Below are 25062 nucleotides of genomic sequence, written 5' to 3' on the forward strand. Positions count from 1 at the left end.
CTTAAGTCTCAAATAGGACTGTGAAAATGGTGTCTGAGTTCCTCTCTCTCTCTCTCTGCAAATTGCAATACCAGTTTGGAAAAGCATTTACACCAGTCCCTTATATATCCCTGACACTGTTTAGGAAGGCAGCAAGCCATCTTTAGTATTAAAAAGGTTAAAAAATACTGCACTAGAGACCTTTCCTTATATTTTCCTGTCTCATTGCCATCCTAGCATGGGATGTTCTTCCTCTGATATCTTTGGTCACACCTCATAGTCATTTCCCTTAAGTATTTATATGGTCTTCAGTGGGGCAGGAAACACCTGTCAGTAAGGCAGAGGAAAATCCCACTGCCAGCCATCCTTATAGCCATATACTGGATTATTGATTTTCTGTTCCCTAGGTCATGAATGGTCAGAAACCCTAATTGTTCCCTAGCACTGCCAGGATTGACTCCGGAAAAAGGGTGTTACATGTAACTTGATATTCCAGTAGAACCTGAGCCAATCTATGCCAACTTCTGAGCCAAACAAATAGACCCAGCAGAGTTCATGCAGCCTTTCATAATATTATTTTTTATTATAGTGTTACTGTGAATTATTATATTAGCCACAAGGGGGCACTTGGTATTTAAATTTGCAGTTTCCTGGGTTCAGCTGAACTGAAGCATTTATAGTTAGCATTCAATGCAAAAAAAAAATCACGTGTACAGTGTACGCAGAAACATGCTTTGCTAAAGAACTTTAATATTTCATTTAGTCTCAGTAATTATTACAGTATGAAATTAGTGACAGTTTATCAATAAAACTAAAATGGACTTCGATTTTAGTAACAGGAAAGATGCATCATTATTTTTGCACTGTGTTAGATTTAATTACTTCAGCTTATAGACCTACTGGTGTTGGAAAGAAGAGAGTTAATTTTCTGGGTGAAACTACATGGGATTTCAAATTAAGAATATGAATGGTTGGGCAGAGGGCTGCTCCAGCCTGGCTGGGCCCAATGAGTCGGGAGGCTGCAGCTGGTTGGGTTGGTGTGACATGGTGTGGCGGGCCCAGCCAGAGCAGCCTCCATCCACAGTTAACTGATTGAACAGGATTTTACATCCCCATTTCTAATGTCAAGTAGAATAGATTGTAGAGGCTTCATGGTTTTCTTTACATGCCAAACAAATGTATTGCTTAAATGGCTAACCAGTAAAGGAAAATTAAAGAGGAATAGGGCTGGAGTGAATTACCACTAGACCAATAGAGTGAATCAATCTCTGGTAAAAGTAAATTTCCTACTGTTGTCAATGTCACCTATTTGTCACCCTGGATATGGCGTAATGATTGATGGAAATTGTCATTTATGTTCCTAGTGGCAGCAATGCACTGAAAAATCCACTGAGAGAACAGATTATGTGGGTGGTTTGAAAATCCAACTGCAATATAAGTCTGCATAATTTCATTTGCTGGCAGGTGTTATGTCAACAGCATATTTTGGATGCAATAAAAAACAGAAAGCATGGGGATAAATTCAGGAAAGATTAATTGGGATGGATCCCTTTCCTTTGAAGCTTGATCAGTCCTGGAAACTACACTTGATGGATCATTGGGCTAATAACACGTTTGCTAGTGAGGAATTCTGTTACATAAAGAAACCTCTCAAGGTATTCTTTTAAAACTGCAGCATGTCTTTTAGCCCATCAGCTCATTCAGAGCAGCTTGACATAGGCAGTTTAATGAAAACTAAGAATCTCAAATCCCTTAGTCAGCTTATGTCTCCTTTCCAGGAATACATTGTCCAGGCTATTCAGGGGTTAGCAGAAGAAGCTGTTAATAAACCTTAACATACAAGAACAATATTTAATAAAACCAATTTCATCAATAAAGTTATCCTGACTTTTACAGGGTTTATATCAAATTGGTCCCACCCATTCAGATTTAGGTCTTGCTAGCAAGATATTCACAGGTCAGTGCTGCATAAAGAAGGGAGGGAGATAGATAGTTTTGTGGAGGCCACTCTGGTGTACCCCCTGCAATCCGTAATGTTACCACTGGTGAGTCTCTTCTTTAGTTTCCTTTTTAGTTCATCTAACTCAGTATCCTGTCTTCCGACAGTGGCTCATTCTAGATACTTCAGAGGGAATTAATAGAACAGTGCAATTATCAAGTGATCCATTCCCTGTAATCCAGTCCCAGATTTTCACAGTCAGAGGCTTAGGTACATCTGCATGGGCTGTATGCCTAATCATCTTGGCTAATAGTGATTGATGAACCTATGCTCCATGAACTTATGTAATTCTTTTTTTAACCCAGTGGTAGTTTTTGCCTCCACAGTATTCCTTGGCAATGAATTTTATGGGTTGACTGGACATTGTGTGAAGAAGTACTTCCTTGTTTTGTTTTAAATTTGTTGCCTATTAATTTCATTGGGGGGATAGCTGGCTCTTGTGTTAACATGAAGAGGTAAATAATGCTTTCTTATTCACTTTCTCCACACCATCATGATTATATAGCTCTCTCTTATATCTCCCCTTAGTCATCTCTTTTCTAAGATAAACAGTCCCAGTCTTTTTAATCTCTTCTTATATGTAAGCTGTTCTAAATCAAGCCCGTACACAGGGGAGGGAGTGCAAAGGGTACAAATGCACCCCACCATGTTCCCCCAGGTCAGCATGAGGGGGCTCCGCAGTCACCTTCCTGGTGGTCCATGGCTCAAGCTCAGTTCCCCTCCCACCCCCCCAGCGTGGAGCCTGCACTGGCACTGTAGCCTCGCCCTCCCACCATCTCTCTCCACCCTCTACCCCGTGTGGTTGGAGCACCAGCACTGGTTTCCCATTGTGGGGAGGAGGAAGAGAGAAAGCCCCAAGCCTCACTGTGCAATTGGGCTTGTGGGGAAGAAGCACTCCCTCTCTCCTGGCTGGGGGATCAGCAGCCTCCCCAGCCAGGAGATGTGGACGGGGAGCGCTTCTTCCCCGCAAGCAGGATCATGTAGTGAGGTTCAGGGCTTTCTTCCCCCTCCCCCAATCAGAAAGCCAGCACTAGTGCTCCAATGCAATCCAGACAATGGGAGCAGGAGGCAGTACCAGAGACCGGCATAAGGCATGAAGGCAGGTAAGTGCTGCCCAGACCCCCCCCCCCCACACACACCATCATCCTGCTGAGACCCTGCACCCCCAGCCTGATCCTGCACCCTCCCCCCAGCAGGACACCCTACCCCCACCCTCATCCTGCACCCTTCCCCCTAGCCAGACACCCTACCTCCAGCCCAATCCTGGGCCCTCCCTCCTGGCCACACTTCCCTGCATGGCCTGCATCTTTCCTTGCTCTTGTTCTGTCCCCCTGGCCAGATGCCCTACTTCCAGACTGTACCCTTTCTCCCATCCAGACCTTGCACCCTCACCTCTTCCTGAACTCCACCTCCTGCCCAGATCCTTCACCCTCCCCATTCCTCTTGCTGGCAGACCTTTCCCACACACTGAACCCCACATTTTTGTCCCACCCTCAGAGCCTGGGGGGTCCACAAAATCTACTAACATTGGAACCCCAGAAGAGTAAATCTGGCCTGTGTGAAGCCCTGAACCTCGGTCCTCCCTGTCAGTCCCCCTCCTCCAATGGGGCTGGAGTGCCAGTGGAGTGAAGCATCTCAGTTGGGAGCCACACCAGTGAGGAGGGTTGGAGGTGGTGGTTAGAGGGTTGGGGGTTTTTGTTTGTTTGGCTAGTCACTTGTGTGGTCCCCAGCTGATTTTTCTGTGAGTCAGTGGCCCCCTGTCCCAAAAAATGGTTCCCCTGCCACAAATAAAGAAAACATGGGAACCTCTTTTGGTGGACATAAATTAATATTTTACTTTATTTAAAATGAAGTTTGATAAACTAACATGAGAAATTTAAAGTACTTAGTCTGTTTAATAATTTAAATTCATATTTCCTTTCTTACTGGTTAAATTAAATCCTTCTCACTAGCTGCAGCTCTAGCAAAATGACTCAGGCCCAATCATACTCAGGCGTAAGTATGTAATTTACAGCGATTTTCCATTAGCAACTTGAGATCCACAGAAAGGTTTCCATTGAGCCACGGACCAAAAAGTTTGAGAATCACTGTGTTAGGGGGATGAGAGAGTGTTGTGTTGCGGGGCAGGTGGAACTAAGGGAATGGCACCCCTCCACCCACGAAGAGAGGCCCGGGCCCAGCTCCACTGGACAGAAGCCCCGCCCGCACTTACCCAGCACTGGCCTGCCGAGCAGGTAGAGCAGCAGTAGGCAGCCAAAGGAATGGGGGAGGGGGGAGGGGCCATGGTGGGGGTACTGCCTGCCATGATTCCAGAAGGTAACTTCTATAAAACCTTTATTACTGCATACATGTTTAGTATGTTATAACAAAATCATTTTACCAATCACTGTTTCCACTCAAATTTTTCATTAACCTTTCTTAAGCACACTCATTGCAGGACTATTTTGAACTCCTTTATATTTAAAAAAATTGACGTCCACATTTACAAAAAAAAGTACACTCCTCCCTCCCCTCCACCCCAGAAATTCCTTACTTTTTCTTGCCCTTTTCTATACTGCTTTCATTAACGATATGCACAACCAGAAATGCAAAGAATATTCAAATTGTGGTTATACCATCTACAATGTATTTGAGAGGGTTTGTCTCTCTGAATGTGTCTGTCTGCCTCCTCACAAACTCCTCCTAAATGGTAAAAGCTAGGACCACCAAATTTGGTATGCTGCTTCCTCACATCATGACTTAAAGTAAGGTCAGGGTTTGATTGTTACAGGACAATGGGATGTGCCTGAAATGCAACTGTTTCTCATGAAATACCATAGGAAAAGTGTCCTTCACTCTGCATCATGAATCAATTGGAGAGCTTGGAGTGGAGAGTGCTTTTCATGTGACCGATGTTGTCCAAATCAACATAGAGATCTTTATCATTGACACCCTAACATTCTCCATGTGTCAGTGTCCAGTTAAGGTCTATACAGTTGTTTAAGAGTGTTTTCCTGTCTGCCAACAGTTTAGTAAGGTCAGACAAAGCCTCCCAGGTCTTTTTGTGGTGTTTCAGTTGTCCAAACCTTTCTTTGATGGACATTCAAGAAGTGTGCAAAAAAACCCAGCAGCACTCTTTTCATCTGAGATTTCCATTACCTCATCTCTGCCCTCATAACCAAACTGTCTCTTCTTCCGGTGAATGCAAGTTTCCTTGAAGGCTCAACTCCTAAGTTTTCTGCCATTTTTTCTAATATCAGTGTCTATAGGCCACAATGATATCAAGATGCTTCTCAACACAATAATAGCAGTTGCAGCATCCATCAACTGGGTTTGTAATGCCTTGCTTACAACTTTTCTTGGAACAGGGTATCATGCCAAACCACCAGAACTTTGAAGTTAGTGATTCGATTTGCCAGGCTTTATGCCTCACATTGGATTGCAGCCTCAGCCTTACTAGACTGAGCCAGTTCCATCAGGGTGTCTAAAGGCTGCAATAATGGAGCTTCTTTACAAACTATTCAGTATAGGTGCTCCCACATGCTATCATATTTCCCAAGGGGCTCCATCAAACTGAGAAAATTACTGCTATGTTCAGTGAACAATTTATCTGATAAGCCCCAGAAACCCAAATTAATTATCTGCAAAGCAAGATGGTAAGTGAGATCAGTTGCTCAGGCACTTTCCTTCCATTGCTGGGTTTTTATATTACTAATGCACTGTTTTTATGTTCTGTGCATTTATTCGGTTTGAGCCTGAACTCAACTCCATCCACTTGAGCTAAGTTATGCAGTATTTGTACTTGGAAAGTGCAAGCAACAATTTGGCATTCTTGTCAAATATTTTGTAACCTTGTCAGTTGATTTGGAGCAAACTAGCCAATGACAATTCAGTTTCTCACCATTCTTGAGCATTTTTTCACAGTGTGACTTTGAGAAGTGTCGCTTCTGCTCAATTACTGATAATGCCATCTATTCACGTTTGCTTGGCCTTTTCAAAGTAACTATCAGCACAATTTAGGATTGCCAGCCATAAGCAAGTTTTGATGTATTGATTTGTAATTTTGCAGTTTTTCTCACTGTGTTTCCGTCATCACACTTGGCTTTTTTTTGCTTGCTTGTTTCCTTTTCATGTAAACCAGATTTTTATTTGTTATTACTCTTTTTGTCTGAACCACATTCTACTTTATCGTCTCCTTTTTGGCACCAAGAAAACTAGAGAATTCTCCATCACTTTCCTTACATCACCATTCCTTATCTTCAGGTAAATCTGCTAATTCCTTAGTAATTTATCTTACCATTTACATTTCACTCCTCAATTTCTTCTGCACTGGAATGATTGCTACTGCCTGGTTTATGTTTCAGATATTTTCCCATCAATCTTTCCCTTTACTGCAAACTAGTTTTTTGCTTCCTATACTGAGCTCCTGTAGGCTTCTTTGAGGGCATCTTTTATTTTCTGTGGGGGAAAATAGTATCATAGAGAGCAAAAGGCTAAGTTCTACAATCTTAGAAAGTCAAACACTTACTAAGCATGGCAAAAGAAATAAATGTATTTCTTTTATATTGTTGTACAGGTAGAAGATTGATAAATATATCCGGTGTCTCACTATTTACACTCTTCAGGTCTTAAAACACAATTACACTTTCACAATTTACATAAAACAAACAACTTGGGCTTGAATAAAGATATTAACTAGTTAACACACTGCAAAGACAATTTCCCCCACTTTAATCTTCACATTTACACTTCAAAAGCTATGAATGGGACACATCCAGTCTTAACTCAATTAGCTTAATTAACAATGGTCCTATAATTGATGGGTAACTGCTTTTCCTGTTGTGTATATACCCTTGATTCTGTAATTTCCACTCTAACTCATCTGATGAAGTGGGTTTTACCCACAAATGTTCATGATAATAATATATTTGTAAGTCTCTTAAAGTTACAGACTAACATGGCTATCCCTCTGAGACAATAATATCCCCACAGTTGGGTTGTTGCATCACTTTGTTCTTATAATCTCACTGACTGACTGGCAGTGCCCTGTGCCATTTATACCCATGAGGGCATGGCAGACAACATTCTTGAACGTTCAAGGAAAATATAGTTCTCAGAAAATCTGGAAGTTTCCCTGAGATTTCACAAAGGTCCAGAGCATTCTAGGAGATTCGAGAAAAATGAATACACATATGGAGTATCTGATATGTGTTACTTGAAACATTCTCTTTTCCTTTCCTTTTTGGGGTATGTGTGAGGGTGCTAACAGAAAGAGCTCCAGGCAGTTGCCTGTGTTGCTTGCCCCTAAATCTGATCCTGGGTCCCAGTACAGACTCTGGAGGACAACACTGTTTACCTCTCACAATTCTGAAAACTGACCATTTGGTCCTGCCCTTTATTTCCTGTCCTTTTACCAGTTACTTATCCATTCTTATTTTCTTCTCTTTAGCCATGATGGCACTTTTTTGGGGGGGAGAGTTTTCTTACCCCCGAATTTAAAAAAAAAAAAAAAGTATTTTACCTGCACAACATTCTCTATCACACTCACACTCTGCACACCTTTACCCAATTTGTAGGCCTCAAGATGTAATTCTGTTAATTTAAATACCCACTCTTACCCAGTTCCTAGGCTTCAGGGTTTAACTTCCTGCAAAGTTTTGCAGGATCTTTTACCAGTGAAAGAGCCTTACACAGTAATTTTCTTACTCTCTATTTATTGACAATTACCAAGCAAGCAGAATACACATACTAAGCCTACAGTACCATGCTTACCAAGCCTGATCAAGGCAGGCAAACGTTCCCTGTTGGCCAGGCAAGGTCAGTCTCCTCTGGATCCTGGTTGCTTCATATCACAATTATAGAGAAGATTCTTGGCAGGTCTGCTCTTAAGCTGTGTCTTGGAGATGAGTTCTTCTTCCAGATCTTTCCTTCTTTCTTTACTGTTCCTCCTTTTACGTTCTTCCTGGTCTCCTTGGATCCAGTTTATATAGTGAAACATGAGTGCTGCTTAACTATACGTTTCAGTTATTTTACTAAAATTTTACTAAGCAAGCATGACGTACTGTAACAGAATTACCTAACCAAGCATGCCACATCATCTTAGATGATTTATACCTAGAAAAATTAATTATACAAAAAACAAACAATTAAAAACCAGACAAGACAGAGATCATAAAGACAGACAATAGGAAAATTGAGGGCCCATAATCATAGAATGAGGATTCCACAACTAAACTGTCAAAGTAGGTTTTCTTTACCCATCTTGAGATCTAATGATAGTGGGTGCCATTATTATAGGACCTTCTTAACAGCCTGGTATTCCGGGTTGCCAACCCACATAAATTTCATTTACGGACAAAATGGGAAAAACGTATGGACGGAAAAACATTTTTACGGGCATCATTTGTATATCAGTTGACTCATCAACCAATAGTGTAAAATGGCAAGATTTCAGCTTAGTACACAATTCCTCTTTGATCTTTTTTGCTACAACATTCTTAATCATCATGGATGCTTTAGTTCTTCTGCAAAGTGAAATCTTTTGCAATTTTGGAATCAGAAACCAATCAGCAACATTTCGTCCATCAAACTCAGTGGTAGATTTTGACTGGCTAATAAGGTTGTTACTTTTAGTTCACATTCTGTGACCGTTTCCTGGTGATTAGTTGCTGTTGGATTTACTTTAACAATGAAACTCATAATTCCGGGACTAGATCTCCTTACAGACATTATGCTTTGGTGCTTACCACTTGAAGCATGGCTATGAACATCTCACACTCCACCAGAAGCTATACTGAACACCTTTTTACACCAAATGCATTTGGCGCTGTGTTTGCTTTCATTGTCTACGCATATCCAATCTTTGAACTCACCGTCTGCTAGCCATTTGGATGAAAACACGCATGCTCTTCCTTTTGATTTCTTGGTAACTGGCTGTTCATCAGGCGATAATTCACCAGAGTCGTCGGACTCGTTATTGTCTTCGGACTAGTTATTGTCTTCGGACTCGTTATTGTCTTCGGCACAATCCATTCTTCTCATAGATTTTGACATTGTAAACTTTAACGGTAAACAATATTAAATTACATAAATTGCCAATGTGCTGACACTAACTCAGCAGGATAATGTAGATGATGACATCACATGGATCATGTGATTCATGTTACATCACCTCAACCATTGAGCTAAATAAACAACTAAAACATCCAATTTCTGCTGCTCCACAGTAAAATGGCTGAAGCAGCACAGAAGAAATGTAATTGCTATAAAATAATTGCTGTTTTTTGAAATTGTATAGTACTTTTACGAAATTTACGGACACCTAAATTTTTTTACGGACATGTCCAATATTAGCTAATTTTTTACAGACTGTCTGTAAATTTACTGACGGTTGGAAACCCTGCTGGTATTACACTATTTTAATGTATGTGACACCCTGCTTTTTACAACTAATGGCTGCTGCTCTTTCAGTCTGGCTGCAGATGAAGGCCTTAGGCCTTCCAATATGGCTACAGAAAAGGGCCATATTCTTACAGGTATACATTTAATTTGAACAATATTATTGTGTTTTTAAAAGTTTCCATGCAGCTTTCAGGCATTTCTCTTTGGACTGTTCTTCTTAATTTCCATATAACTAGCCTCATTTTATGTAGTTCCCTTATCTGAAGTTAAATACTACTCTGGTAGGCTTCTTCGGTATCTCCAGCCACCTCACAAGGATGTTACGTTTAATTAAATTATAGTTGCTGTTACCAAGCAGTTCAGTGGAGCACAGGGTCTGATCCAAGAGATGTATATAACTGAAGACTAAATCAAGAAATGCCTCTCTCTCATGGGTTCCAGGCCCACCAACTCCAAGAAGCACTCAAATTAGTTTTCACTCCAGTGTCTAGCAAGTTAATTTGAGTTGGTTTATCTGAGGCTCTTCACTCGTACGGGCCTCTTACGGCAGAAAACTCTTCAGGAGTCAGCCCTCCTGACATCACCTGCAAGAGACTTTTTTCTCTGGAATCACAGCCCCTGCATAGGTCAGACTGCCCCAGCTATTCACTGGTGCAGCATGTATTGCCCCTGTAACGTGGACCTCCTGCCAAAGCATGGCAAAATTATTTTGCTGGAATCAAGACTCTCTATGGCATGGTTCCTTGGGGAACCTGATCCCTCCTGGGACACCTTTTCCTAGTTCTCCTTGTCTGGCAGGTTCTCTAATCAGCTCCCTTGAGAAGTACTCCTGTTCTGGGGCCTTGTAATTGAGTGCTTATAAATCTTTATTTAGGCTCAGGTGCTCCCAACTTAATTAGTTGGCACCCAGCTTAGGCAATTAACTATCCACAGGTGGATCTGAGTTACTTTATTCTTCATGGAGTCTGGCGCAGGTAAGTTGGGTTTCTGTTCCCTTCAGAGTGACACAGGATTTCTTTGGACTCTTGATAGTCTTTGTTGTTTTGTTGAGACGTCTCTGTGCAGACTGGTCTCGGCTGTATGTCTGTGTTCTTTGAGCTGTTTGCTGTGAGCTTCCTCTTTTGTTCTGTTTCACTTCTTTGTACAGAAAGCTGTGTGCATTTCCATTAGCCTCTTCAGTTACATCTGTTTCAATGAGTTTTTATCCCCTCCTTTCTCAGAGAGATTAACTGAAGGTGAACACACCCTGGAGGGGTTTGGCTGGATTCGGCTTGCCTTCATTCTTGTCTTATGGAGCTATACTTGTGGCTAGATACAACCAAAATATGGTCTCAGTTGCTTCTTCTGTTACTGCCTAGGTGGTAGGAGTTGAAGGTAACTTATGATCTGTCCTAGCAGAGAGAGTTTTTATAATATCTTTGAAGTTATACTGGTTTAAATGTTCTTAAGTCTATTTTCTGAGACATTATTTAATCTCTTCCAGTATTTGAATACCAAGAAAGGTCTTTCACATAAGTAAACACGTGTATAATCTATGTAAGTCCTGTGCCTCATTTAATACCCAAAGGATGTGCTCAAGAAAAAATAGCTTTGCAGCAGAGCTTGCCTCATTCAGTGCTTGTGTGCAGGGAATCAGTGCTTGGTCTAGCAAATCTAATTTATAAAGGAGAATGTTTGTATATTTGTGCTCTAACAACTTGGACACCTACCGCAACCAAACTTTCCATGGGATAACCTTTCCTCCAGGAGAAGGTTTTAAGGTATTTTTGGACCCAGTCGGGCCTGATCTCAACCTGTAAAATTAAAAAATAACCCGCTGCGCTGCGGGGACAGTCCTGCCCACCCTAGGTCACTTGCCCGCCTACAGCCCTCATTGCCATCCGGGACTCGCCCCACCCCCCCATGCACACCCGCACTCAGGCACCCGCCCTGCCCCCCACAGCTACAGTTACCAGGTAATCTAAAAAAAAAAACTGGACACACTTGAGCGGGGGTGGGGGGGCCTGCCTGGGAGGAAGGAGGGGGGCCGGGAAGCAGAGCTGGTAGGGATGCCGGGGGCAGCGGGGCTGGCTGGGGGAGATCGGGAAAGGGGCTGCCAACGGGAAGCAGAGCTGGTTGGGGACAGCGGGGCTGGCCAGGGGAGATCGGGAGGGGGCGGCCAATGGGAAGCAGAGCTGGTCAGGGACAGCGGGGCTGGCCGAGGGAGATCGGGAGGGGGTGGCCAGTGGGAAGCAGAGCTGGCGGGGTGGAGGGTTGTGGCAGCAGGGCTGGTTGGGGGAGATCGGGATAGGGGCGGCCGGCAGGAAGCAGAGCTGGTTAGGGGGGAAGGGCTGGCTGGGGGAAGATGGGGGGGGGGGCACTGGCGGGAAGCAGAGCTGATCGGGGTTGGGGGGTGACCGACGGGAGTGGGGCTGACCATGGGAGATCAGGAGGAGGAGAACCGGCCAGCAGGAAATAGGGCTGGTGGGGGGCAGGAAGGGGCGGGACCGAGCAATGCCGGGTAACTCCAGCTAGTAGTTCCATATTACAAAAGAAGGAAGAGATAGTTGTAGGAACACTAGCCAAGGACTTGGGTTAAAGTCCCTTCTTCTCCTCAGGCTTCTGTGTTAGCGTGGGCAAGTCACTTAGCCTCTCTGGTTCATTTCTCCATCTGCAGAACGGGGATAATACTACTCCTCTGCCTCACAGGAGAGTTCTGAAGATAAATACATTAAAGATTGTGAGGTGCTCAGATATAGCACTGATGGAGACCATATAAATACTTCAGATATGTTATAGAATTTTTTCCTAGCCTTTTATTCTTGTAGAAAACATAGGTATTAGGGTACTACCAGAGGTATGGAATAGAGCTAGAGTTATACTAGAAAACTGAACCATTTTTTAAAATGATTTTCAGCAAAATACGTTGCCCTGGTATTGAAAATGATTTAAGACCATTCAGATAAGTCAAACCTCTTCAGAACCTATGTTACAATAATGCAGAGTAGAAATGTCCTTGTGAAACCTTATCTCTGCATTGCTTATACTCTGAAACTGAACTGTTGCAAACGAACAATATAGTGTATCAATACTAACCCATCTGGCTGGGCACAGTTCTCTCCTGCACTAGATGCACTGCTGTTTATGGGCACACTATTCTACAGGACCTTGAAGTGATACTTTGTGGGAAATTGTGCAAGGGATTAGGACCGTCTAAAGGAATTATGGGAGATGGGGGTCAGATCCTGTAACTTAGGGTACGTCTAGACTACATGCCTCTGGCAACAGAGGCATGTAGTCTAGACGTACTCTCACTGACAAACAGCAGTCTGTTTTGGCATCTTATCCCAAAACTGGGACTGCACTGGAGGTTAAGAGGATTTTATGTTTGTTCGGAGAGCCAGATTTGTTCTTAAACAGCTGCAGATGCAGAGTTAATTGTCTTCAGAAGTTTGAAAGTGATGATGGTTCATACTTCTATAGAGCACCAGAGAGCCAGGACAGAATCCTTGGGTCTTTATTTTCCAGCTCCTGGGGATCTGCTCCAGCAGAATCCAGTTTCCATAATAGTAACTGACTCTGGACCTTGTTTGAGATGGACCTGTACTGAACTTGCTGTTGGGGAGGAGGGGGTTCGGCAGAGGGCAAGCTATTTAATTTTATCTGCTGCATCGGGGGATGTGAGGAAAGGGTGCTGCAGTGTCTGTTCAAGTAACTGAGTTGAAGTAAGCGGGACTTCTTCCTTCACTTGTTTTTGTCTGTGTTTCTTAATAGTTGTGGCAGTACTGATGTATATTTAACACTAGGCCATGTAGAACAGCACAAATAATACAAAGCACTTCTAGGCCAGAGACACGTTCATCTGTCAGAAGCAGTGGTATACTGGATAGTCTGGGTTATCTGGGATTGCTTCTCACCATTGTTCAAGATCTGAATGACTTCCCCAGCATTTAGCTTTGGTCAGAAGCTAGTACAACTGTAGGAGAACTTCTGAGGAGAAATGAACCCAGATCCAAAAACAAAAGGAATTCTAGAACACAGTGATCTTGAAGAAGATTCTGTTTTAGGAAGTACTTGCTGTGGGACATGAGGTACGTATGTTCCACTTTGTACGTAAAAGACTTCTTGAAGACTTGATCCCTAGGAATAAGTGGCCACAAAGTTCAGAAATTTGATCAAAAGAGCCACTAAAAAGTTACTCAATTGCTCTGCTTCAGCTATAGCTGCAGTACTGGCACTTCCTGTCCTTACCAGCATTATATACCCAGTGCAAGGGCATGTGGTGCTTGGGTGTATTCAGAACAGTTAAAACAGTAGCATTAACTCCTGTTGGGAGGAGTTTTGTGTGGGACACAAAGTGTGTTACAGATGTGTCGGGTGATTACAGTCCCCAAAATGCCATCAGGTAGATATGGCTGTTAAAGACTTTCTTCCAACCAAAATTCAGTCTTCTAGAGTTGATAGAGTTAAGGCTTTTTCTTTCTCTCCTTTTTTCAGTTCTTTGGGGACGCTGATGATGAAGTAGAATATGGCAGTAGTTGAATGTAACTAAATTCCCTCTTCAGTCTGTCCTTTTCTTTCTCTCTTCAAATGGGCTGAATGTATACACTTGGCTCTTAGATTCTATAATAGGGAGAGGTTTGTAATATGCAACAATTTTCGCTAGAGTGGTTTCCCTCCCAATTTTAATATAAAAAGCAAAACCAATGGCTTTTCATGTCTTCAATGTATCTGTCATAATAGAAAACTAAAGTTCTAGCAGCTCAGCCATGAGTGAAGCATTCCTGAAAGCCATGTCTCTGCTGTCAATTTCTGTTTTTAAAAATCAGCAGGAAGGGTTATTTCAGCCTGGTAGCAGCTTTTAACAGCACTTCACCTTTGGCCAAACCACTATACTTCTTGATTCTAATGAAAATCATTTGCAGGGAAAGCTTAATAGCATCCAGACACGTTTTTGTGAAAAAGAAGGGACCATGGTTTTATTAACATTAATGTACCCAAAAGATGGTCTTTATCAATCTAAACCATTTGCCTGCTGTGATGCCATAACTCAAGGATAGAGCAGACCAAATTATGAGGGAATTACTTCCGCATGTTGTCTATAACACTGCTTTCTACAGAGGCCCCATCCCTGGACTCTCTACCGTTACTTACTGGGAGCCAACTTTCTGGTAGTAACTCAGCCAAATTCCCTTGTAGCTCGATCTTGTGTAAAACAGCCATTATCATATCAATTACAAGTGGTGGGGCTTTACCATGCAGACCTGCCCCTTTTTACTCCCCTCAGTATGAGGGATGTGAAGATTTAACCAATAGCTTCACCCTTAACAGATGAGACTTAAGGTTAACTGATGGGGCTGGAGTAGCTCCCTATCCGTTGTGGTCAGGAGGCTACTCCAGTGCCCTGGGGATCCCACTGCAGATAGGAGCTGCTCCAGGCCAGACAACTGCAGTAGCCCCTGCACCCTGACTTCCTGCAGCAGAGCCTGCTGTAGTGTCCTGGCCAGAGCAGCCGCTGTCCATGACAGGCCTGGGTGCCCCGCAAAGAGGGTGTGCTCTGACAAGGACAAAAAATAAGGAGTACAGGATCTTTCAAAAATGCCCCGTCTAAACTGCCGTTTTTTTCAAAAAGCCCCGTTTTGGAAAAAAGCGGCGGCTGCCATTATGCAAATGAAGCGTGAGATATTTAAATACCCGCTTCATTTGCACTTTCGATGTGTCTAATTTACATCTCTCTGCTGACAGAGGGATGTAATTTAGACACAGCCTAAATGCACAGCTGAATATCAGATAGCCATCAACCCTACTGATCCTCTGAAACCCTCAGAGCTAACTGCTGCAGAGAGGGTATGCTATCACAATGGCAGAGATATGCAGCATGAGAAAAATTATTAGTATTATGCTAGTGAGTAGAGTCCCCAACAGAGACTGGGGCCCCATGGACTAAGCAGGAGATAATCCTTTCCCGGAAGTGCTTACAGATTACATTGGCCAGACAGTCAAAGGATGCCAGGGGATGGAGGCATGGAGCAGTGAGATGAAGTAATTTACCCAAGCTCATACTGCAGGTCTGTGGCAGAGCTGGGAACAAGACCCAAATCGTCTGACTCCTAATCTGGAACACTGCCCACTAGACCACAAAATTGTATCAGAATCATACCACCAGCCAAATCTAGCGCACAGTGAAAAAATAACACGTGACCGCCAGATAATCGTTCTCCCCATCCCCAGCCTCCAAACTTGATATTCTATACAAGTACACAGAAGATAAATGCTGTCTACTGTTATTCCTTTAGAGCTTAGGTTGTTGTGAGTTACCTCAAATCAGACCAAGTAATTCTCCAAGCAAAGCCAATTGCTCCATTGGCAAGTAGTTTCCAAGTGTAGGTCCAGTTGGAATCTGGAACCACCAGCCTGATGAATTGCAGCCCAGAGGCTAGTCCTTGGTTACTGGTCAAGGGCAACTCTGTGTGGCCTGATGCAGTTGAGCAAAGTGGAACTACTGAGAGTAGCAAAGCCAGAACTAAATGTTTCTCATTTAAAAATGGTGAAGCTGGTAGCAGCATGTGATTGGTAATGTCTGTGTCTGCGTAAATCAGCAGGAGCATTATAAATAACAAGGGAGTGATAAGTATAATCACACAGACCTTAAAGACTGTAACTCAGAATCTAGATTGTGATAACAACCTCTATCATTGTTCAGGACACAAATGTTTGTAACCTATTGATTTTATTTTGAATACAATTGCAGGGTTCCTTAAATCAACTTCTTAAACAACTAGAAGAGGAAAAAAGAAGTCTCCAGAACCAACTGAAGGATTATGAGCTTAGACTGGAACAAGAAGCAAAGGTCTGTTATTGCCTTAACCATTGACCCAGCCCTTTTAGAAGCTGGTACGGCTGTCTGAAATGTCTAAACCATTGATATGGAGAATGTAATGATTCTGTGAAATGTAAAATGAAAAAGTGCTGGGGTGGTACCTACATTCAGACCTTCCTTTTGGATTAACCTTGCTAATTGTTTTGTTTGATTTTCACCATTTACCCATTAATTTACAATGTAGGCTTACCATAAGGCTAATGATGAACGGCGCATGTACCTAGCAGAGATCTCACAGGTAAGTAACAAACATTTTGCAGCCTAATAATCTTTTTCCTCCCAAGTTTGATACTTGAAGGATCATTGCTGTTTAATTCTTTATTTTTCTTTTTTTCTTCTCCATACAAATCTAGAGTTTTATTCCAGTTAAGGAAAGCCAAGAATAGCTCCCTTTAGAGCCAGGCCTCAGTCAACTGGAATGATTGCTAGAAAGTTGAGACAGTGAGTGAGTGTGTGTGTGTGTGTATGTCCCACCCCCTTATTTACACCAGACTTCTTGACTTACATTTTCAAACCCATTATATTGTTAATCAGAGCACTAAAATAGACAAAGATTCAGTAACCATCACATCTTAACCATTGTACCATCTAGCCCTGCCCTGATCAGACTTGGATGGCACAGAGGTTAAAATGCCAGTGCACAGTCTATATCTACTCATCCACTATTACTACCATAGATGGAATTGAGCTGGTGGCATCAATGGCGTAGAGTCTTAAGAATGAAAGTCCAGCGTACATATCCTGTCAAAGAGCTGACTACACTGTCCCTTTAAAGCATCTAGTCTCTGCTGGCCCAGTGAAAAGAACTAATCTCAGGTTATATATACTTAGATGTGTATATTGTAGCATGCTATTCAGTTCGTAAGCAGTTCTCAGTCTGATTTGAACTTTAAAAAAAATGTAATGCAAGTTCAGCTAAAGCATTGTTTTGACTAAATATATGTAACCTTGTATGGTAAAAGATATCACTGTTATCAGGTGACCTGTCTTAAGGTTTTTCCAACCTATACTAGAAGAAAAGCTCTGCTGAACCACTGGCTGTTGATAATGTCATATTAACTGGTCATAGTCAACCCTAGGGGACCACTGTACCATCTAATTCTGTTGGAAGCATTGGAAGTTTGTCTAGGGTTGATTGAACACAAGCACCTAATCCTTTCATACACCACTGTCTTTATCTACATTAGGGGTCTCTTCAGCCGAGCAAAAGCAAAATACAGTAAACTTCCGATAATCCGGCACCTTTAGGACCCAGGGGGTGCCAGATTATCAGATATGCTGGACTATCAGAAGGGGGGGCTATGAGGGGTCTGGAGTGGGGTGGGAGGGGATGCCACCCCAGACCCTTCATAGCCCCCCCTTAGGATAGTCCGGCTCTGCCCCAGGCGTCCCTGATTCAGCCGCTGCTGGTCAGTTTCATCAGCAGCTGAATTGGGGATGCCTGCAATAGAGCAGCTGGGGTGCTGCCGGGTTGATCCCGCAGCACCGAGGGGCGGCGCTACGAGACCAACCCCGCAGCACCCCAGCTGCTCTGCCCCAGGCGTCCAGATTCAGCTGGCTGGTGAAACTGACGCTGCTGGTCAGTTTCAGCAGCTGCTGAATCCCGACGCCTGGGGCAAAGCAGCTGGGGTGTTGCAGGGTTGGTCCCGCAGCCCCGAGGGGCAGCGCTATGAGACCAACCCGGCAGCACCCCAGCTGCTCTGCTCCCAGCTTCCCCGATTCAGGTGCTGGTCAGTTTCAGCAGCAGCTGAATGGGGGAAGCCTGTCCGGCTGCCCCAGCATTTCCGGGTTCCTGATGGTGCCGGACCATCAGGAGTCCCAGAGCATTGGATGCCGGACTAATGGAGTCTGTATCTTCCCAAATGCAGCGAGAGAGTGACAATAGATGTGTTGATCTATTGATTTACATAAAAACATATTAAATCACTGTTAAGGTTTTGCCTTAGTATGCAAGTTTGAAGTTGGAGTACATATTGCTTTTTGGGGGACTTCTACAGGACTGCATGCCTGCAGAAAATGCTTCCTTCTACCCCCGAATTCCCATGCTTTCCTACAGGAAGCAAAGGGAAGGAAGGAGGGAGTTCAGGCAGGCAAACCATTAGCACAGGATTTTTGGGGGGAGGGGTTGCCCCCCCAAAGAGAGGCATGGCATGGGAAAGCACATGGGGTTATGTGCCAGTGGCTCCCCCCCATGTCTTCAAGTGTAGAGCTGCTCAGCTGAAGGAGGCTGCAGTCTTGGTTCTGCTGACTCTGCAACCGATTGCTGCTTTCTGGGTCCTTATGCCAGTTGAGTTCCCCTTCTGTGTTCTGTGAGCCTTCCTGTTTTCTGTGCCACAGTGTGTGTCCATGGTGGGGCGAGAGCAGGGGGAGTGGGAGGCATGTGGGAAGAAGCAGGGGGATGGGAGATAAAAGAGGATAGAGGAATCACGGAGGGAAGCAGGATCCTGGCTTGCGATGTCACCTTGGCAGAAGCTGGAGCTCCCCCATTAAGCAGGGCCATTCAATCCTCACCCTGACAAGCCCTACCCTCTAATATATAGACCCCCCACATCCAGACCCCTCTCACTGAGCCCCAGCTAGCTGCACCTGGACCCCCCATTTTCTCAGACTCCCCTCCAGCTGAGCTCCATTTACTCATACCCAGACCCCTGCTGAGCCCCAGCAATCTTCACCTGATCCCCTGTAGAATCCCATTGCCCCAGCATGCAGATGCCCCCAATGAGCCACTGGACAGCTAGATCTCCCACTGAGCCACCTGCACCTAGACCACGCCACACAGAAACCTCGCTCCCCAGACCTGGACCCCCCCACACTAAACCTCTCCACACTTGGGTCCTGCTGGTCTGAGCCTGTCCATTCACACATGGTGCATCCGGCTTAGAGAGACAAGGCCTAAGGATGTTTCTGGGACAGGCCCAGCCCTTGCACTGTAAGGGTTGGGTGCACCTTTAGTGTCAAGTCCTTGTACCAGAGGAGGTGGTAGGATTGGCAACTGTCTAATCACACAAAACCAAACACCCTTTTCCTACCCTCTGCCTCCTCCGTGAGACCCCACTTCCTCTCACTCCACCTTCCCCCCCCCCCCCCCGTTGCTTGCTTTTTCTCATCCTCTCTCCCGCATCCCACACTCCAAACCCCTGCCCCATCCCAGTGAAAGTGAAAGTCTCTGGGCTGAAGCCAAGGGGTGTTGGAATATGGGAGGAGGCTCTGGACTCAGCCTGGGATAGGGAATTGGGGTGCAGGAGGGAGCTAAGGGCTGGGTCAAGGGTGCAAGAGGAGATGCAGGCTCTGGGAGTAGTTTGGGTGTAGGAGGGGGCTCTGGGCTGAAGCGGGGGGGTTGGGGTGCAGGAAGAGATGCAGAGAGCTCAGGGCTTGGGCAAAGGGTTTAGGGTGAGGCATATGGGCTCTGGCTGGGCAGTACTTGCTTCAGGTGGCTCCAAGTCCCAGTCAGTGGCACAGCAGGGCTAAGGCAGGTTCTCCGAGTGCCCTGGCTCTGACAGTCTCTCAAAAGTGACCAGCACATTCCTCCCTGTGGCCCCTATGTGGGAGGGCCAAGTGGCACTATGTGCAGCCCTAGCAGTCCCCATGGCTGCAGTTCCCAGGAAATGGGATCTGCGGAGTCAGTGCTTGGGGCAGGGGAAGCACACGGAGTCCCTAGGCTCTACCACTACCACACACTGTAGAAGGGTTGGCAGCCCTTGGAGGTGGGGCTTTGAGGTGATCTTCCATCTCACTGCAGCCAGTGGCCTGTGCTCCATGCTGCCATGCTGAACCCATATCTATTTATAGACAAACACATTTTGCAGTATTTTAAAAATTGTACACAATTTTATTTTTTGGTACAGAATTCCTTCATGGAGCAGTGGAACAAATTGTTGCCAGCATTGCAGACAACATGAAGGTGGAAAGGAATGCAAGGATACTTTCCCCTTAACTTCTTATTTTCTTTCTTAAATGGTTTGGGTGAATGGGGTGTGTCCTGTTACACCCATAATAAGGATGTTAAATAGTGGGTAATAGAATAGTCAACTAACCTCATGAATCCTTAGCAGTTAGTCAGCTATTCTGTAGTCTCCCAGAGATGGGGCTGGCAGCAAGTGCAATCCGGCCCCATTCGGGGGAGCCCCCTGCACCCTATGCAGTTGCCTCTGTATCCCGCCTGGGATGCCAGGTAGGAGCCAGTCTGCAATAGGAGCCAGTAAAAAAACAGCTCCCCTCACAGACTGGCTGCCTGCAGTGCAGATACAGAGGCAGCAGTGCAGGGCTGAACAGCAGCCCCTGACCGTGGGGGTCTAAGCTCCCCATGGACAGAGGTTGCTGGGATAGGAAGGGGCAAAGGAAGCTGCAGTGAAGCAGCCTCTGTCCGCGGCAGGCCCACGCTCGCTGTGGACAGAGGCTGCTCCGGCAGCAGTGTCAGTCTGTAGGGAGCTCAGATACCCTGCAGACAGAGGCTGCTGCTGTGAAGCAGTCTTTGCCCATGGCCAGTGCCTGCCACAGGTAAAGGCTGCTTTGTGGTAGTCTCCCTTGTCCCTCCCCCCACATGGCTGCTTCTAGTAGAAGCAGCCACATGGGGTGGGGCTGTTGGCACTGCAGTGCTGGTGCTGGGGAGAGCTGGCTACTCCCAGTATCCGCTCCTCAAGTTCCCTGTCAGCAAGGTTGCAGCAACTTCCTATTTATGGGCTCACGGTAAAGCAGGTACCAGTACGTGGTGTGTGGAGTCAGGCAGGGAGCTGAGGGAGAAACCAGGTAGTAGCTTCCCTCCCAGTGTATCCTAAAGAAGGGGGGAAGTCTGCCAGAATTTCAGGAACATGGGGCTGAAGCCCCAACTGCCAGCAACCCCTCCTCCCCGGGGCTGAAACCCTTTTCTTGAGTGCCCCCCACTGCTGGCTGCAGCCCTGTTTCCCAGGCTGCCCTTCCCGTGGGACTGAAGCCTTTTGCTGCCATGGGGCTTAGCCCTGTCCCCAGGCTGCTGTCCCCATGGGACCAAGGCCTTTTGCTGCTGTGGGGTTGAAGCCCCATTCCCAGGTTGCTCCCACCCACCGTGGTGGCTCAGGCCCAGTTCCCAGGTGGCCTTCACTTGCCACACGGCTGAATAGCCTTTTCCCTGCCTTGGGGCTCAACCCTGATTCCCAGGCAACCCCCAGCTGCTGCAGGGCTGAAGCCCTTTCCCCACCATAAGGTTCAGCCCCGTTCTCGGTCTGCTCCTGCCCTGCAGCGATCAGCCCCGTTCCTGGGTGGCCCTCACCATGAGGCTGAAGCCCCATTCCAGGGCAGCCCCAGCCATGGAGCTCAACCCTCATTGTGGGTCTGAAGATTTGAAGCCCCATTCCTGAGTGGCCATGGAGCGCCGCCCCATTCCTGAGTGGCCCTTGCTGCAGGACTGAAGCTCAGCCCCCGCCCCATCCCATTTCTTGCTGCCCTCCACTGTGGGGCAGAAGCCCTGAGTGCTGGCAGCCCCCTCTTTGGGCTAAAGCCCCGAGCACCGACAGCCCCGCCCCCTGGTGTCTCTTATTGGGTGTAGGGAAATATGGTTACTCTATGAATTGGCCATTTCATATCTTTTAGAGTTATTGCTGCCATCAGTCTGCAGAACATAAGAACAGCCATACTAGGTCAGACCAAAGGTCCATCTAGCCCAGTATCCTGTCATCTGACTGTGGCCAATGCCAGATGTCGCCAAGGGAATGAACAGAACAGGAAATCATCAAGTGATCTCTCTCCTGTCATCCACTTCCAGCCCCTGAAAAACAGACCAGGGGCACCATTTCTACTCATTCTGGTTAATAAGTATTGATGGATCTATCCTTCATGAATTTATCTAGTTCTTTTTTGAACCCTGTTAAAGTCCTGGTCTTCACAGCATCAAATGCAGGCTTCAGATGACAGTTTATGTTCTGAAGTAGTTTACAGTAGAAAGGGCCAGTTCCTATTGTTTTATAAAATGAAAGATTAAATTTTATAACGTAGCTAGATTTATACTGCCACAGATTGTTGCTGTGGAATGCATAGAAGCCTAAGATACAAATTGGAAGTTTCTGTTTATAGCACTGTTTATTCTGAAGGAGAACTTGCTGTCTTAAATGATGTAAAAGCAATAAATTAGCATGATTCTCGAGAACTGTGCAATGAAGTGACTGTCAGGAATTGCCAGTATACTTAACTGGGATGATCAGTTGTAATTAGCAGTATTTCCATGTGACTTTAACAGGGGTTCACTTTGTATTGTCATTGCTGCCATAGGGAATGAGGAAAATTGCTGAAAACAAATTTGCAGTTTTAGATTAGTAAATACTGATGAATCTGGAACTGATAACATGAAGATGCTGTGGGAAGAAGAAAGTAGTAAGTTAGAAAATAGTGTTATATCTGAACACAGCTAATGTGTGCCAAGTGTTCTTTTATATTTACATTATTTAGGCCATTGCTCTGAAAGACACTTAAACACAAGGCTAACTTTAACCACGGTAGTCTCGTTGCTTCAAGTTAGGAATGTGCTTCAGTACGCTGCTGATTCAAGACATTGGCAATAGATTTTGCCATCCATGCTGTGCTTACTCCTTGAGTAATTCCACTGATGTCAAAATCAGTCATGGGTGGTAGAATCTGACACCTTTTTTAATTGTACTAAACTTCCCACTGTCTTAGATTCTATCCTATGGAGTTGGCAGAGGCTGAGGTGAAGGGGGAATCACCACTCATGGCTGACTAAGCAGTATTTCCATATGTACCGAGGCAAATGTAGCACCAAGAGAATTGTTGTTTTCTGGCAACAATCTATTCCATAGATATTTCATCTTAACTGTACAACTATAGATAATTCCACTTTTGTTATTTTTCCTATCATGTTAGCGCTCTCTTGTGTGCTTAGTAAATCAAATGCAATAGAATCTTTTTTCTTATTAATAATTATTTTAAATAACAACATGATGAATGCTTTCCCTCTAGAATAATTTTACACCTTGTTTGGGATCATCTCTGTAGTTTTTAGTGGAACTGGAGGAGGAGCAGAAAGGCTGTTGTATGGAATAATAGTTTCTTGTACATGTCATTTTCTGTTACCTTGTTTTTTTTCAAACTATATTAATCTTTTATGTGTGTTTTTTACATTTTCTGGTTCAGTAAGTTGCTAATGGTTTCTTTAAGTGATACACTTAAATAAATGTAAAGATTTCACAAGATATAGTATTCACCCAAAAGGCATTACCTTTTTTTTTTTTAATTCGAAAAGACTTGTTCTCAGATTACATGCTATAGAGCATTGATGGTCAAGGGAACCTTTCCTTGTGACTTGCAAAATGCAGTAGTTTGAGAACCAAGGAGTGGGGAATTGGAATAGGTTTTTAAGACGATTTTTTTCTTAAATTGATCCACGTATTTTAAAAAATTAAAAAATATATTCTTTCTCATAAGTCAGTGTCTTTAGCTAGAATTTCCTGAAAGTGAATGATTTAACAGTGCTTTCCAGAAATTAAATCCAGGCAGCTTTTATTCTATCTTTACATTTATGCTCTCTGAAAGTGTCTTTGTTTGAATTATAGTGGACTTTGGTAGTACAGGCAGTCCCCGAGTTACGTGGATCCGACTTACGTCGGATCCGCAGTTACGAACGGGGTTCCTCTCCCTGGTCTCCAGCAGACCAGGGAGAGGAAGCAAAGCGGCGAAACACGTGGGCAGCGGACAGGGCTGTCCGCTGCCCACGCGCTCCGAGGCTTGGCTCTGCTTTGCCCCCCCCCCCCCCGTCCCCCTGGTCTGCAGACCAGGGGGGGGGGGCAAAGCAGAGCCAAGCCGCGGAGCGCCCGGCCAGCTGACAGCCCAGAGCGTCTGGGCTGTCAGCTGATCGCGCGCTCCGCGGCTTGGCTCTGCTTTGCCCCCCCCCCTCCCCCTGGTCTGCAGACCAGGGGGACGGGGGGGGGGAGGCAAAGCAGAGCCAAGCAGAGCCAAGCCGTGGAGCGCGCGGGCAGCAGACAGCCACGGCGCGTCTGGGCTGTCCCGCTGCCCCCGTGCTCTGTGGCTTTGCTCCAGACACCTGTGGTACAGCAGCTGGGGCGCTGCCAGTTGGTCCCGTAGCGCTGCTCTGGGTGCTACTGGACCAACCGGGCAGCACCCCAGCTGTTCTGCCCCAGGCGTCCTGATTCAGCCACTGCTGGTCAGATTCAGCAGCGGCTGAATCAGGACGCCTGGGGCAGAGCAGCTTGGGTGCTGCTGGGTTGGTCCAGTAGCGCCGAGGAGCGGCGGCGCTACTGGACCAACCCAGCAGCATCCCAGCTGCTCTGCCCCAGGTGTCCCCAAGTCAGCCGCTGCTGAAACTGACCAGTGGCTGACTACAGGAAGCCCCTGCCCCGGGCTTCCTGGAATCAGCCGCTGATCAGTTTCAGCAGCAGCTGACTTGGGGATGCCTTGGGTTCTTAAGTTGAATCTGTATGTAAGTCAGAACTGGCGTCCAGATTCAGCCGCTGTTGAAACTGATCAGTTTCAGCAGCGGCTGACGCCAGTTCCGACTTACATACAGATTCAACTTAAGAACAAACCTACAGTCCCTATCTTGTACGTAACCCGGGGACTGCCTGTATAGTGTTAGTGATAGTAGTTGTCTAATGTAGTACATACTAGGGATGTAAGCGACTAGTTGTTCCCGCCCCCTCATCCGGCTGCCTCTATCAGAGGTAGCGAGGGGGGAGCAGTAGATGGTGCTGGGGGGAGCCAGTTTAAAAGCTGGTTACCCCCCTGCACTGTCTCCATGAGGGACAGGGGAGTAGTGGGGACTCATGCCCAGGCCCAGATGTTGCACCTCTGCTTTTAAATTTATTAAGAGCCTGCCAGCTCTTAATACATTTAAAAGGCTAAA

The 25062-nt window shown here is 45.4% G+C and overlaps 1 protein-coding gene across 1 annotated transcript in view; it reads left to right on the plus strand.

The window, feature by feature from the left end:
• Positions 1-25062, plus strand: part of CCDC169 (coiled-coil domain containing 169) — a 64155-nt gene that overhangs the window by 21245 nt on the left and 17848 nt on the right. Inside the window, exons 5-6 of the mRNA XM_006120552.4 lie at positions 16089-16187; positions 16402-16455. Of these exons, the coding sequence (XP_006120614.2) occupies positions 16089-16187; positions 16402-16455 (153 nt within the window). The remainder of the gene's footprint in view (positions 1-16088; positions 16188-16401; positions 16456-25062) is intronic.

The sequence above is a fragment of the Pelodiscus sinensis genome, chromosome 1 (genome assembly GCF_049634645.1).
Source record: "Pelodiscus sinensis isolate JC-2024 chromosome 1, ASM4963464v1, whole genome shotgun sequence".
Classification (NCBI taxonomy): Eukaryota; Metazoa; Chordata; order Testudines; family Trionychidae; genus Pelodiscus; species Pelodiscus sinensis.